This window comes from Pseudonaja textilis, chromosome Z (genome assembly GCF_049901715.1).
Source record: "Pseudonaja textilis isolate UNSWEBS1 chromosome Z, rPseTex1.2, whole genome shotgun sequence".
Classification (NCBI taxonomy): Eukaryota; Metazoa; Chordata; class Lepidosauria; order Squamata; family Elapidae; genus Pseudonaja; species Pseudonaja textilis.
In genome coordinates this window covers 30,198,900-30,216,053 of record NC_142008.1, presented here as the reverse complement: position 1 = coordinate 30,216,053, position 17,154 = coordinate 30,198,900, and the positions used below count along the sequence as shown (strand labels likewise).

Genomic DNA, 17,154 nt, shown 5'->3' with positions numbered 1-17,154 from the left:
AGAAATGGTGTAGGGTCTCCCGCTTGGGTGGGGGGTTGGACTAAATGAGCTACAAGGTTCCTTCCAACTCTGATTATCTGTATCTGTATCTGTAAGGTTCCCCAGCTGGTCTTCGTGTGCGTGGGAGTGCCAGAAACCAGAAGAGCAGCTCCCCGGAGTGCATGCGTACACTGGCCAGCTGGTTTTCATGCACATGTGTTAGAAACCAGCAGACCAGGTGGCTGGCACGCATATCCATGCAGTGAAGTTAAGCTTCCAATTTCCGACGCTGGTACATGCGCACATTAGGGAGCTGTTCTTCTGGTTTCCAGCATGCACATACTCGCATTTCAGCACTCAGTGCCGAAAAGGTTAGCCACCACTGGGTTAGAATAATGCAACATCGTATCATTTTTTTTTTCATAAAAGCCCATTTGGGTATTTATAGAGTATATATATGTTTTAATTAAAAATATTTCAATGACAAATACTGAATTTTTCGGCTGCATATAATATTATGAACATTGATGAAAGCCCAATTGAGCAGGACCATGGGTATAATTCAAACATCACTAGTGTACAGTTTATAAAATTATTAAACAATATTTTGAACAATCATATTAGTATAGATTTCTGAAATCTTGTATTCTATGTTTGAAATCAAATAGAAATATGGATAGAAATCTATACAGTGTTTAATATAACAGACATTTCTATTCATTTCCTTAATGTAACTATCTATACAGAAAAATATTTTTAGGCTATCAAGCTTAATTTATAAAGCATTTTCTTCAAAAGCGCACTGAAAATAATGGTTTTTACATTTGCAGCTTTCCAATATGGTTCTAGAAATATAATTTGTGCATGAGTGTGTCTAATTATCATCTTATCTTTCTAAGCTCAACCTCAGTATGTTGTATCATGAAAACACCTGTATCTATCTCCACATGATAATAGCCAATATATATTACTCCATAATTAAGGTTGATTTAGTTGCTTTCTGAGAAAAAAATATAGAAATTCTTGATACAAATTATGTAACCACAGAGTAAAATTCAGTCTGTACAGATTCTTAGTCATCCAGATCATGGTTGTTCCAAAGGTACTTTTTTTCAGGAGGCAATTGGACTTTGTTTTTCTTTGAAGATGTTTCGTTTGTCGTCTAAGAAGCTTCTTCAGCTCTGACAGGGTAGCGGAGAATGGAAGGATTTATATTCCTTGCAGACAACTGATCATTTGTATCCTTTTAGACTAGAGGGTCATTGAAGCACTTGGAGATTTATCTATGTCTTCAGGGTCACCTGAGTAGTGCTCCTGGTTCCTGTCGTCTGCAACTTTTTTCCCTCTGGAAATCCATTCCTACTCCCACACCATTCAAAGGGTGTTCATCCTGAATTACACGGCTAAAAGTCTGTAGAGATTCTCAGTCATCCAGGTGAAGGTTGTCCCAAGGGTGCTTATTCTCGAGGCAACTGAACTTCTTGTTTTTTCTTTGAAGATGTTTCATCCAAGAAACGAAATGTGAAAGGAAAAAAAAACAAACAAAACAGAAATCCAGTTGCCTCCAGAATAAGCACCTTCAGGACAACCTTGACCTGGATGACTGAGAATCTCTACAGACTTTTAGCTATTCAAATTAGTGTGTTTATTTGAAGAAATATTTATTCATACTTCATGTTTTTTCGGTGTTCATCGCAAATAGACTTATACTTTGGGATGAACATCGTTTGACTATTGTGAGAGTAGGAATGGATTTCCAGAAGAAAAAGAGTTGTAGTCTACAGGAATCAGGAGCAGAATGGTGACTCTGAGAATACAGATAAACCTTCAAAGGCTTCAACAACCCTCTAAAAGGATGTAAATGACCAGATGTTGCAAGGTCAATCCTTCCATTCCCCACTGTCCTGTCAGAGCAGAAAAAGCTTCTTGGATGAGAAGCGAAACATTCAAAGAAAAAAACAAGAAAGTTCAGTTGGCTCCTGAAAAAAGAAGCATGTTTGGGACAGTAAAATTTAGTTATATTTCTACAATGAAACAAAAAATAATTCATGAAATTTCAACAACTATGACATTGATGTGCTATGTTACATATATAAATAAATTAAAATGGAGAAGACAAAAACCAATCTATCTAGTAATCTGTCGCAACACATTTCTAAATAGTTATGCCATCAGATCAGAATTGTAGATAACTACGAATACTAGCATGAAAAGGAAGGTATCAGTAACTCAATTTATCACTGTGACTTTGTTAACATAGTTATATTATCTGAATATACTATTTGAAAAAAACATTCAATAAAAGTTATATTTCATACAAATTGCAAAGATTTTCAAGAATAACATGGTCGCATTATCCATATAAAAAGGATATTTTAAAACTTTTTCATCTGTAATGAGCTGCCCAGTTATTCTTGAGATAGGTTTAAATAAAGAAAACAAGTGCTAGACTAATGAAGAAATGATAAAGACGCTGAACATCACAATACTGCAGGAATATAAAGCAGAAAAATCTGCTTGATAATGGATATAAAAGAACTCTTTGGATGATCAATGGATTCAGATAGAGGGTGCGTGACTAAAACTCATTTCTAACTATCTCAAAACTTTACTCAAACATCAGTTACAATTTAATAGCTTCTGGAGATTTCTTAATATTTCTTCCCAATTCTATTTGTTGTTTGACTGTACTGTACAAAAATAAATTATTTTTAGTTGGCAGACAGGAATTCAGAACTTAAAAATACATTACTTCTAATTTTGTGGTGTAAATATTCTGCCTAAACAATCCAGTAGTGTGCTTACCTGAGTCTGGTTGATTGCTATATGGTTGCCATGGAGAGGCGACTGACGTTCCTTTTCTTTATTGTGACGACTACTCTGTTTACTTCGCTGGAGCTGCTGTCTCAGTTTGGCAATCTGACGGGGAAAAGAAACAAAATCAAATAAAAGATAGACTAAAAGAGATAAAAAGAGCAGGGGATACTCTTATTTAAGTAATACACTACAGAACAACAGTATCATATTCTGAAGACAAGCATGTGTTGCAAATTGTTCCTTAAAATTCATAGTAATCCTAATTAAATGCTCTTTTAAATAATTAATAATGGTCTGAATTCAATTTATTCCTGAAAAAAAAGTTATTTGAGAATCAGTCATATTTTATTTCAGTATCATGAATTAATGTAATAAAATGATTCAGTTTTTACCTACCTTATCAACCACTTATTTTTTTAACAAAATTTTGAACCTGTCTTCTTTTACCAGACATCCAACCCACAAAAAGTATTACACTCTCACAGTAATATATTCTCATGCAGAACACAACATATTCTCAAATATACCTGCTTAGTATTTTCTAACAAAGAAAGAATCAAAATTGTCTTAGTAGAAGAAAATGACAGCCAGTGTTCATTTTCATATGTACATTTATATAACCCATTGAAACTAATTTTAAAATAACCAGGTCACAACCACCTGCTAAAAAGGATCAACCATCACAATCTTGGTACCAGAAATATTGTATTTTTGAATAGGCATTCAAATTAACTGAAGGAAACAAAATCAGCACATATTCGCTGGCCCTTTCAATTTTACCACCATTCTACAATTTAAGCTTTGAATCTATTTAGCAGTTTAAATAGACACTATCATCTGATCTTGGATCTTATACCATGGGTTATAGTTTCTTTATAATTCTTCCAATTTCAAACATCATATTGCAAATAAATGAAACAGGCTTCTGGACTTCAGAATTAGTGGTCCAGAGAGCATAGGAGCTTCTGTGGCACAGTGGTTAGAGTGCAGTACTGCAAGCAAATTCTGCAGCCAGCTGCCTACAATTTGGCAGTTCAAATCCCACCAGGTTCAAGGTTGACTCAGCCTTCCATCCTTCTGAGATCAGTAAAATGAGGACCCAAATTGTTGGGGGCAATATGCTGACTCTGTAAACTGCTTTAAGAGGGCTATAAAGCAGTATATAAGTCTAAATGGTATTGCTATATTTTCTGATATTTCACTCACAATTGGGACTAACATCACCAGAGACAAAGTTGTCTCTAAATCTTTGCCACTTTGCCAGCCAGAGTTGCAGCAAAACATCAGAAAATCTGTTCTCTAAATTATGGTCACTCCTTGACAGATACTGTTCATGAGAATCTATACCAGTAAATTGATTTTTCACACATCCATGAATGCATTTCCTAACATATGACAGTGTAATACTGCCTGTGCCTCAATCTTACCAGATATCTACTCTGACTACCCAATGTTCTTTTTATCATTTACATAAATCCTAAAACCAGCAGCTTATAACTGAAAGCAGGGGCATGAGTGCACAAAATGGGCATAATAACTGAATCGCATTTAGTGTTAACTGTGAGACATGAAGGATTGCTGCTCTTTGCCAAGTTGTTAAGCACTTACTTCTTTTAGTTGATCAGTGCTGCCCCATGAAGCTGAACGCTGATGTGACCTCTTTTCTAATACCTCTTCTGCCCAACAGCTAGGTGTCTAAATGAATGGAAACCAACGGATGTAATTTGGCACTTATTCTTTATTTCATCACCAATGTGTTAAGTCAAACAAATACTATTTAGTAATTAATTATATTACATTTTGATTTAAAAGCATTTTCAAACATTTCCTTAAAGCAGCGGAAGGCAATTGTTTTCATTACAGAAGTCACAACAAATGTTCTAGAGATATGATAATCTCTAAATGGCAGGATCAAAAATGTACAGTCCTTTTGGAGAGAAAGGTACCTTGGTGTCAGTTAAATGGATATCGACACAGTACATTTCAGAAACTAAACATTCATTTAAACTGTCAACTTGACTGAAAATAAATTGCACTATATTTATGCCATAGTAATAGGCATTTTGCTTATTATGGGGTGCTTTGAAGGTTCCATATAGTCAATGTACAGGATGATTACTGTTTTCATACTTGTCACTCCATACCAGAAGAAAATTGCAAAAAGTTCATTTCTACATTTCTATGTACCTTATTTTTAACTCTAGCACATTGTTTTAATCATATATAAACGCATGCTTAAGAATTAATCATAATTTAAATCTCATAATTCCCAACAATAAACTATGCAGTAGAAAGACTTCCCAGCTGAATTCTCATCTTATTTCCTACTGTTCTCCTAGTGGAGCTGTGAAATTGAAAATGGCAAGTTGATCCTTATGAACAAAAATGGATGTGAATTTTTTTAAAAAGAAATTTAGATATACACAAGTAATGGATGGGAGGGAGTTAAATTACAGCACTTTAACAATTAAGAAATCAGTTTAAAATAAAACAACTTTATATCTAAAGAAATACTTTATGTATTATCAGTATGCTCAAAAACTTTTTTTATAATAATACATAAAATTATTTTATAGAAAAAAAACATTTTTTAATCTTACAGTTGCTAACAGTGCATAAATGTTGTCCAAATAAGATCATCATCTTCTCTTAAATTAATCTATGTTTATTACAAATAAGCTTATGCAATAGCCAAACTGCAACCATCTATACTGGTACCTATAGCAAGATAGTTACAACAAAAATACTTCAATATTTTGCTTTCTGCAGATAATAAAAGAACATGTAAATGTTTTTTTTAAAAAACCACAATCACATTGTTATCCCAACAATGGAATGGAGTGGAGCATGCCAGCCTTTTTATGAACTGAAATACTTTTTCTCTTTTGCTCTTTCTTATAACTCTATTAAATGAACCAGCATAGATGTAGTGGCAATAGGAAGAAATAAGAAGCAATACTAAGAAGGGAAAAGAAAAAAGAATGTAGGAAATCAAACAGCATAAATATATTTAATTCTTGTATAACAGATAGAATAAACAGACAAAGCTAAGAATCCCTATCATCTTGGTAATATTTTAAACCACATTACATTTAAAAGATATAGCAACAAGTATTCACCCGAGTCACAAAGCAAACAAGGCTAAGAAACAGCAACACATCAAATGGCATTGATTTCTAGCTCAGCTCTGCCATCAAGGAATAGTTCAATAATTCTCTAATTAATTTTTATAAACAGGAAATAGTACAAGCAACTGCAACTCACAATCAAGCTATTTCATTTTTTATGAACTACAATAAACTAGAATACACTAAATACACAACAATAAGAATATCATTACACAAAAATCCACATTGAAGTTTTATATCTTAATTATCTACTTCAAGTATGTTTCAGTTTTCTTCTACTGCCTTTACATAAATGGAACTTCAGTATTTATGTGACAGTAGGAATCTTTGATAGTGTATTATTTCGTGACAGTTCTTGGGTTTTGTCAGTTCCATTATTACCGAGTTATTTTTAAAAACTAATTAGGGCCATGAAATATTTTCACACCATTTTATTTATTAATGTGATCAGTTATCAGTTCCACCTTTGAAATTTTTTATCTCTACCATTTCTGCAATTCCTAAAATTCTCAGCTAGTTTAACTTTTGATAATAACTTTAATATTTTACCTTAATAGAAAAGAATATATGTAGTTCAGGGTTTAACTGTAGAGTCCTTGGTGCTCTCGAGCTTGGTAGTTTGCTTGCAGACATTTCATAACCCAACTAGGTAACAAGCACCAAGCACTCCAGAGCTGATCTAAACATCTCACTGCCCAGATTGAGGAGAGTTCTTAAGAGCAGGAATGACCAGCTTCTTTCAAGCTGAGAATCACTTTTGGACTCTGATAGCGTTCTGGAGGTTGAGCTATGAAAAGTGACCAAGGCAAAGAATTGGGAATACCAAAACAAAAGCTGTATTTAATTTAAATAAAATAAATCAAAATATAATTAAACACAATTCATTTTTATTTTTATTGATACACATTAAAGTTTACAAACTGCTGATTTATACATTAAAATATGGTAATAACTTGACATAATCTATTTGCAGGGATTCTGAGGAAATAACTATGGATTTTGAGGCACTAACCACATACCATAGCAACAGCATGATGTAATGAGTCTAAATGGATATTTTAATAGTCTCCAATACATTTTCTTCATTTAATAGAGCCATTCATCTTTAACCCTACTACATTGTTAAGATTAAGAGCTTTTGATCTTTAAAAAAAGAAAGGAAGACTTATAGAGTTACAGCTCGCAAGACATTTTATACTCAAGCATCATTTATTTGTCAAACACGAATACACAAATTTACAAATTATATGCATTGTTCCAATGGTAATGAGAATTCCTTTAAAAATAGAATTAATCTGAGAAGCTACTTAATATTTTTCTCTTTCACCCCACTGCAAAGCATATACAATAAAATAGTTCTTGACCTATTATTAATTTGATAATAGTACAGAATTGCAACAGTCTCTATGGCCTATAATGCACTTTCAGTCATCACAAAACAATGCACCACATTCCTGTGGTTATTTGATTGCAATCTGGGTGCTTGGCAACCTATTTACACTTACAACTGATTGTGAAGCAATGTGATCACTATTAGCAATCTTCTCCAATTATCTTCCCCAGAATGTCAATAGGGATGCTGGCAGGGAAGGCTGCAAACTGCTGCTGGTTGCTGTGACTCCCTCTTGCCTCTGGACTCTAGATGAAATAACTGCCTGATGAGTGGAGCTGAACTCCTTTGTGCAGGTGCAGAAATGGAGCACAAATCTTGAAGTTTTGAGCTCTATTCTTGCATGCTACCAGAAAAGTTCCCTTCCATTCATGGAAGGGAGCTGAACTCCTTTGGCAGGCAGCTCTTTCAGCCAGCTCCCAGAGATGAGGGAATTGAAATCCAAGCAGAGACACAATGTAATAAGGTAAGGAATGAGGGATGCTTCAGGCAGTGGGAGAGACTCTCTTTGATGCAGAGCTGAAAATCCTGCTTGAATTTCAGCAAGGATGATTTTCAGCTCCTGAGCAGACAGAGCAGTAAAGAGGCCCCAAGAGGGTTGTGCATAACTGACCCTTCCCCGTGGGGCTGAACATCCTGCTTTAAATTCGGCAGGGAGGATTTTTAGCTCCTGAGCAGAGCCTCCTGAGGTCTCCTGCATCCCACTCTGACACACTTCACCTGTGATTCTGTTATCAACAGAAGTATCAACAGAATTTAATTCACAGCAGGTCTCGTAACATTTTCCTTAAGCATAACATATCTCTCAGAATATAGAGTACAGGACAACAGAGGTGGAAGGGACCTTCTAGTTCAACCCCTTGCTTAAATAGGAGACTCTATACCAGACAAATGGCTGTCCAATCTCGTCTTAAAAACCTCCAGTGATGGAGCAGTCACAACTTCTGAAGGCAAGCCATTCCAGCAAGCCAAAGATTTTCTTCTAGGTTGGAACTCTCATATGTTTTTATCAGTTATCTGTTGTACTCTGAGAATCTGTTCATTTGATGCTCTGAGAATAGACTGTACCCTTCTTCTTTCTGATAGCCTCTCAAATATTGGAAGACTGTCATGCTACTCCTAGTCTTTCTTTTCATTAAGACTAGACCAGGGGTGTGAAACTCAATTTCATTGAGGGCCGCATCAGGACTGTTGATGACCTCGGGGAGTCGGGCAGGCGTGGCCAACTGGGTGGGCGTGGCCTGCTTGATGCCAGTCACTGGGCATGACGATTGGGTGGGTGTGACAAGTCTTGATGCCACTCCTCAAACTGCTGACCTGTTTCCTCTTAGCATTGGATAGACTGGGATGAAGCCACACTGCCCCGATGTTTTTCTTCTTCACATTTGACAGACCAGGCCAAAGTAACATGGGTAGACTGGGCCAAAGCAAGGCAGGTAGACCAGGCTGAAGCAATGTGGGCCAGCCCCTTACATTTTCCAAAACAGTCCGGGGGCCAGATCCAACCACATTGCGAGCGAGTCGCATCTGGCACCGGGTCTTGAGTTTGACACCCCTGGACTAAACTGGGCATTGGTAGAATTACCTGAGAATGCCCTTTCTATCTGTGCTGCTAAATAGCCCAAGATGGGTTAGACTCCTTCTGATGACATCATTAAGCTGAGTCTGTTTAGTATAAAAGGCAGCCTGTGGGAGTGACCTCAGCTTTGGCGAAGATGCTTGACAGATTTTAGTGAGTGTCTCTGAAAGCCAAACATAATCTAGAACGTTAATATTTCTTATCAGAATCCAGACGAAACAAGGGAGTGTCTGGGCTCTCTAGCAGCATAGATAGAAAGGGCATTCTCAGGTAATTCTACCAACGCTCATTCTCCTCCATGCTACTATGAGAGCCCAGGATGGGACATACCAAAGCCTGCATGTCCATGGGAGGGTCCTCGTCCGGCTGATCACTCCGACTGTGGAACCATCTGCTGAAGGCCACACTCGCAGAGGCAAAGGAATCTAGACAGTAATGTCTGATGAAAGGAAACAGGGATGCCCATGGCCACTGGCCGCTTTGCAAATCTCTTCCAGGGATGACTGGGTGGCCCAGGCAGCTGAAGTCGTGGCGCTTCTGGTAGACTGCGCGGTTAGTCCCTGAGACACCAGAAGAACGACAGCTTTGTAGACCTGTGCAATGAACACATTGACTCACCTGCTTAAGGTGGGAGGAGAGGCTTTGTTCCCCAAGTGAGATGGGGAAAAGGAGACAAACATAGCTTCAGTTTTCCTAAAAATGGAAGTACGTTTGAGGTAAATCTTAAGTGCTCTCCTAACATCTAAGGTGTGCCACTTGTGCTCTAAGTTGTGGTGCAGAAGAGGACAGAAATCTGGCAACACAATGTCCTGGGACCTGTGGAACCAGAAATTGACCTTTGGGATAAAGGTGGGATCTAAACGGAGTTAGTCTGATTATTATCATGAAAAGTGCACAGATCCTGTCTGACCGAGAGGGTAGCCAACTCTGACACCCATCTAGCAGATGTGATTGCTACTAGAAAAACTACTTTCAGGGTCAAAAATTATGGAGACACTGCCCTGAGGGGTTCGAATGGCGGTTCCGTCAAGAGCATGGAACACCTTAGAAAGATCCCATGAACGGTACCTGTGTACTACAGGGGGGTGAAAGTTGGAAGCCCTTTTCAGAAATCTTCTCACAGAGAGATGGTGAGACAAGGAAGGAAATGGTTCCCAGGAGAGAACTAAGGAAAGGGCTGCTACTTGGCGGCGTAGGGTGTTAGGGGCAAGTCCCTTTTCTAAGCCATCTTGGAACAAACCTAGAACCTCTGCTACCTGAGCTGAAGTAGGGGAAAGCCCCTCCTTTAGACACCATTGACAAAAGACCCTCCAGGTGGCATTGTAGATGTGCGTCATAGATGTTTTACGAGATGCCTCGATGGTAAGGATAACCCTCTCTGGGAGATTAGTCTCCCTTATTTGTTGCCGCTCAAGTGCCACACCATCAGCTTGAACCACTGGGGATCCAGATGGAACAGGGCTCCCTGATGAAGGGAAATTTTGTTGGCTGAGATCCTCCAGGGAGTGGCTACAGACAGGTTCACCAGGTCTGCAAACCAGAGTCTCCTTGGCCAATGGGGGACTAGGAGAATTAGTTCCGCCTGTTCTTCCAACATCTTCCAAATGACTGCCAGAATGATGAGAAGAGGGGGAAAGGTGTAGAGGAGACTTCTGGGCCATCTGCTCTGAAAAGCATTGGTCCACTCTGCACCCTGACAAGGCAACCTGGTGAAAACCTGTTCACTTGAGCATTTTGGGGAGTGAAGAAGAGTTCCAAACCTGAGGGAGAGGTCTCAGATAGGGACGGGTGGAGGCGCCATTCTGAGTGGTCGACCAAGCTCCAGCTGAGCCATTCGGCTTGGGAGTTGTCCACCCTGGGGATGCAATCCGCCGTAATGGACAACAAATGTCTCTCCAACCACAGTCCCAAATGTTTGGCCTCCCTCATCAGGGCCCTGGATCTCATCCCCCCTTGCCTGTTGACATGTGCCTTTGCCGCCATGTTGTCTGTCAACACTAATATATGAGTTCCAGTCACCATGGCCCTGAAGTGCCTCGGAGCAAGGAATATGGCTCTCAGCTCCAGCCAGTTTATGGGTCAGGCTTTTTCTGTCCGGGACCAAATCCTGAGCTATTTGGCCATCCATGTGGGCCCCCCCAACTCAAAAGACTGGCATCCATGGTGACTATAAGTCTTTCTGGTTCGTTGAATGGATGGCCCCTCCAGAGAGCCAGAGAAAGCCACCACTTGAAGGAACATTGGGTCTGAGGAGAAAGCTGTACTCTGATCGACTTGTGGCTGGTTCCTGCCCATGGAAAAGGGAGCAGGAACCATTAAAGAGATTGGGAGTGAATTTGTGTCCACGGGACGATCCCGATGCATGATATAATCTTCCCCAGTAGTGTGGACAGCTGTAACAGGGGAAGTGTGTTGATGTTGAACCTGACAGATGATATCATAAGGCTTCTCCCCCGATCTGGAGATAGAAAGACTTGGCACAGGGATGTGCTGATGACCACTCCCAAGTGAAATATTCTGGTTGTGGGAGACAGATGGCTTTTCTTGGTGTTGATGGAAAAGCCGTGGCTCTAGAGACAGCACAGTGTAGCTTGTAGGTCTTGATGGACGGATTGGATGGACGACTGTATCAGACTGTCATCCAGGTAGCATTGGATTCTCCTTGGAACAGACCGGAGCGAAGCCACCAATGCTGCTAGGACCTTTGTGAAGACTCTTGGCGCCGACGAGAGCCCAAAGGGAAGGGCCTGATATTGGAAGTGGGAGTTCTGGTAATAGAAATGGAGAAACTGGTGGTGATGAGGCCAGATGGGGATATGGAGGTAAGCCATGAGGTCAATGGAGAGGAGGTCGCCTCCCAAACGCTCTATAGAATAGAATGCAGGGTCTGCATCTTAAAAAGCCTGTATGAGATAAACTCATTCAAAAATTTTAGATCAAGAATGGCACACCACCCCCAAGGTCTTAGGGACCATGAAAAGACGAGAACAAAAACCACGTCCCCATTGATGTTCGGGGACTGGTTGAATAGCCCTTATGTCCACTAGGTGTTGTATGGCTGAATTCATAAGAGCCCTCTTTGAACTGTCCCATGAGACTGGACAGAACATGAAATTTTCAGGGGGTGATGAGAGAAATTCCAGTTGTAATCCATACTTGACTGTGTTGAGTATCCAAGCATCCATCATTGACTCCTCCCATCTGGAGGCGAAGAAGTCCAAGTAACCCCCGATGGGTGGGGAGAACGAGGGGTTACTTAGAGCGACAGAAGGAACAACCCCCCCCTCCCCCACGAAAGGACCATTTACCAGCAGAATGTTGTTGTCTGCTGGATGCATAGGGGCACTGTTCCTGGAGCTGGGAAATTGACTTCTGTGGCCTGGAAAAATGGGGGTTCATCTCCGCTTGGAAAGGAGGTGGACGGTAAAGTGCCGGGCGGTAGTCTGCCTTCTTTCCTGTGGAGAAAAGCACCTTCCTTTTATCCCTTGTTTCGATGGGGTATGGCTCTAGTGCATCACCAAAGAGCTTGTCACCTGTACAGGGAGCAGAAACTAGTTTTCATTTCTGGCAAGATTCCGCCTGCCAATTCCAGAGCCAAAGGAGCCTTCTCGCTGCCACCGAGGAGGCCATGGTCCTGGAAGCAAATTTGGTAGAGTTAAGGGTGGCATCTGCTGTAAATTCCGCTGCTGCTATAATCTTTTTTAGGTCCTGGTGTGACCTGAAATTGGATGTTGGTATGCGGTCTTGTAGCTGGCACATCCAATGGATTGAGGACCTGGTGAAAAATGATGCAGCAGTCAAAGCCCAGACAGCCCATGCAGCTGCTTGATGGTTGCGTTTAAGCGTCTGTTCGGAGTGCTTATCATCAACCTTGAGAATGTCCGCTGGCTCAGTGGGAGTGCCAGAGGAGAAGGAGGTGACGACAGGAGCATCCACAGAGAGAACAGCCAGAGCATTAGCCAGGGAAGGACCCACACTGTAAAAACGCCTGTCATGGGTCAAGGGGCAGCTGCCGGGGAGGCACACTGGTCCTTGAGTAAGTCCAGGAATAGGCGAGGGGAGGGGAAAACCTCCACAGAAACTACAGGTTTTGAGAAAAGGGAATCTCCATGCCTAGAAGGTTCTCCTTGTAGTTCAGGTGCCACCTCCTCAGGGGACAGCTGAACTGTAACCAGGGCCTTGTTAAGGAGAGTAATAATGTTGGTTTAAAGACAGTGGCCAAGGGTGATTGATCTGAATACAGATCTTCTTCTCCAAAAGGTTTGAGTCCCAGATCTCCCCTTCTTCCCAATCCAAACCTGATGAGTGACTGTGTTCATGTGGAATTGCGCAGTCGCCTTCCCCGTAGTCGTCCCACTCAGAATGGGTAGAATAGGCCTTTTGCCCTTGAGAAAGAGAGCCTGCTTGTTGGAAAAGGTACCTGAGAGTAGGCTGGGAATAGGGAGTGAGCCCTTTCTAAAGGCTTCAGGATTTGTTGAAACCCTTTTGCCAAGCCCTGTCTGATGGCAGTGAAGACCATGTCCTGAATCTCACTGGGCCTGGTGGTCAAGGAAGGGTCAGAGGGGTGAAGACCCACAGAGGAGGGGGTGAAGGTAGCCTCAGGTCTAGGCCGTGAGGTACCCTGGGTAATGGAGGGAAGCTCCAAGTGGCCTGTTGAAAATTAGACCCTGACCTGCTTAGATCTTGAGGCCCTGACTGTTCCTCAAGCCTCTCTGGGGACCAATATTGTAGGTGGCCAAGGGAATCTGGGATTTCTGATACCCCCCTGGAGGGGCCTCCATGGCTACCCTGGGGATCACCTGGCTAAGAGGCATGTTTAAGTTGCCACCTCATCTGTTCTATAGTTTTATTGAACTGCCTCTCTAGGACAGCATGTCTACATTTTTTGGCCTTGAGTTCAGGCTGGAATGTTTTTTGGGGGGCCAGTGCCTTTTGCTCTAATTTTAACTACCACTTCACTTTGGATGGATTGAGTGCACTGTCGGTATCTTTCTGGTTGGTTGGAGGCCTTGGGTTTCTGGGCCAGAAAGTTCTACCTGGGCCCTGTCTGGATCCATGATGAAAAATAAGTCAAGCACAAGAGGTACTAGAAGGAACTCTCAATATGTGCTGCCTATTAGAGGGGCCTTGCTTCTGAAATATGAAGGATGGCTTTTCTAGGGCTGACAGTCAGATCGTGAGGCCACCTAAAATGGCAGCTCACCACGTGCAATAGGGAATTGCTGTTGCAAGATAACCGCTTGCACCGGCTGTGGTGTCTGGTTAAAATAAAGCCTCTCCTTATGCTGCTGTGGGCCCCGAGCAGCTGAAAGATTGCTGTCCCCAATCATTGATGAAGTCTCTCTTCAGGCTGCTGAGAGCCCTGAGTGGCAGTTGCGGCTGAAAAAAGCATCAGTCTGAGTCAGTCAATCAGCTGGTTGGTGCTTTATCTCCGACCCGATCTTTGTGATCATGACCAGCTAAATCCATCGGGGAGAGGCCGTTGGGGGAGGCTGGATGACACTTTGCTACTTACAGCCCTCCTGATGATGTTTTTGCCTCTCCCTTGCTGGCAATGTCAAAACCTCAGCGTTGCAGGACTGCGGGGCTGAAAGCACTAAGAGCAGTGCCTGAAGCTCGATAAGCTTCCTACAACATAAATTAGGAGTAAATGCATTTAAAAAAATTAGGAGTAAGTGCGATTAACACGCTGCTTTGAGAGATACTAGCTTACAGGTGCAAGAAGGTGAGTCAAAGCTGGGGTCACTCCCACAGACTGCCTTTTATACTAAACAGACTGACTCAATTGTAGCACGTTATAAGTGAAATCCAATTTGTATGCCAATCACTCATCTTAAGCACTCATGTAATATTTTGTGATCTGCAGAAGCTAGTTGATGTCATCTGATTGAGTTCATGAAAAAGGCCAGCTGTTAATCATTTTCATTTCTCATGTACTGTTTTCAGGAAGCACTTACAGGAAACTCTTTTTTAACACTCCATATCCCTAAATCAATTTGTCTGATACTTGTCAAAAGTGTGCCATTATTGCTATATAATTTATTTCATTCTGTCTCCAAATTATAAAGTTTAGATCTTAAAAATATAAAATAATCAATGAACATAGTTTGTATCAATTTCTAACAATGCAAAAACATTTCCTCCCATACTTATAGTGGTCATCAAATCAAATTATACTGTTTCTGAAATGACTAGCAGTTCTCATGGTTGACTTTTGCATGTTCTTAATGTATTGTTAATTAATACTTAGAAGAATAGATTATTATGCTTCTACAAAGGAATGATTATCATTTTCATCTCTATAACTGTCTGGTTAGGCACAGCAACCAAACAAGATTGACACAGACTTCAACAGATAGTTAGGGCTGCAAAAAAAAACCCCAAAAACAATTGTAACAAGTCTGCCTTCCTTTGGGTACCTGTATGCTGCACAAGCCAGAAAGAAGTCTATGAAAATATCTACAGGCCCTCCACAACCTGGATATAAACTGTTTCAACTTCTTCCCTCAAGGTGATTCTATAGAGATACTGTAAGCCAAAACTAGACAAGGGCAGTTTTTCTTCTCATGCCATAATTCTATTAAAAAGCTAATTCCCGCAGCACTGCCTTATGGCCTAAGACAGGGGTCCCCAACCACTGGGCTGTGGACCGGTACCGGTCCGTGGAACATTTCCTACCGGGCCACCGGTTTGCTGGACGTCGCCATCTTGTTTGACGAGAAATTGCTTCCGGGTGAGCTTTTCCGGTTGGAAAGCGGCATTTGGGTCCTGAAGGAATCTTCGCGCCTTAGTTTCATCAAAGGTGGGGGCTTTGAACGAAACTAAGGCACGAGGATTCTTTCAGCACCCTAGGCAAGGCAAGCCGAGCGACCGTCCCGAAGCCATCCTGAAGCGAAGCCCATCGACAAAGGTACAAAGGAGGAGCTGAAGGTGGCGGAGAGAAGCAGGGATGGCTGGCTGGCCGGTCGCTCGGCTCATCTTGCCTTGTCATGCGTGCTGATGCCAGTACCGGGCCGCAGATCATTTTGTGATGCCGGTACCAGGCCGTGGCATAAAAAAGGTTGGGGGCCACTGGCCTAAGATATCAAACCACTTAATAAAGTCGTATTCATACTATTATCCTTCTCATCTTTCCTATTACCAATTTCCCTTAGTTTCTTCTAAACAAACTTCTATACATTTTGTTTATAACTTATGATTTATGTTTATTGCTTTTGTTAGTATCCTATTACAGTATGGTTTATGTTGACTGCTTATTTAGTATTCGATGACAATCACTGAGTGTTGTATCTTATGATTTATAATTGTACTTTATTATTATGATCATGATTTATCACTTGTTGCTTATATGTACACTGAGAGCTTAAGGCGCTAGAAGCAAATTCCTTGGGTGTCCAATCACACTTGGCCAATAAAGAATTCTATTATACTCTAAAATTTGTAACTTCTTCCAATATTAAGCAAGATAATGCTGTATAAAAAACCTGGATACGAAATTTCAAATAAGATATGACATCCAAGGTGAAGTACAGAACAAAATAACTTTCAACTATACTGAAACAGTTATTTTCAATTTTATTTCTGTAACTCCAACCCCCTAATAGAAAGGTACTATCAATGGATTCTGTACTTACAGAAATAAAATTATCATACTCATGTAAAACAAGAGACTAATATTTGAATATTCTGTTAAAAATGCTATGCAATTGGGATATGCAAAACATTTCAATGTCAAGAAATTTAATTCAAGCATTCCAAGCTTAAGACATACACAGATGTATTCCAAAGTCTGAAATGAAACTGGAAGAAAGCACACATCTGATTATTTCAAACAATGTTAAGTCATAAGCTGATTTAAAAACTGTTTACTGTTTTTTGTTTTCAACTGAATTTTTCTTTCATAAATTTTCCATCCTACTAATAAGGCAGCAAGGACTCATATTCCTATTTGTATTGGTTTAGATTGAACATTGGGCTGAAGTTTGAGAATAAAGTGTACTATAGGGTCAGGAACACAGCCCTAACTACTCAAAGACATCTGACTCGCAAGTAACTTTTTTAAAAAATGGAGACATTACTTATCAATGTGCTGCTGTATCTTCAACTGCATTTTACTTTGCAGAGGGATAATGAAGGGGTAGAGTCAGTTAGTTGTAGTTTCAGGCTAGAAACTGAGACCATGAGTTTCAGGCTTACCTTAGGCACAAAGCCAGCTAAGTGATCTTGCACTCAGCCCTGGGAAGGATGCAATGGCAAACCAC

General features: G+C 40.6%; 1 protein-coding gene across 4 annotated transcripts in view; it reads right to left on the bottom strand.

Annotated features, from left to right (window-relative positions):
* GLCCI1 (glucocorticoid induced 1) overlaps window positions 1-17,154 on the bottom strand; it is a 52,030-nt gene that overhangs the window by 20,254 nt on the left and 14,622 nt on the right. For 3 of the 4 annotated variants that reach the window (XM_087918135.1, XM_087918136.1, XM_026706318.2), the window contains 2 exons: window positions 4,405-4,491; window positions 2,785-2,898 (listed from right to left, as the gene is read on the bottom strand). In XM_087918135.1, coding sequence (XP_087774261.1) covers window positions 2,785-2,898; window positions 4,405-4,491 — 201 coding nt within the window. The remainder of the gene's footprint in view (window positions 1-2,784; window positions 2,899-4,404; window positions 4,492-17,154) is intronic. The other variant, XM_026706319.2, reaches the window with a different exon arrangement.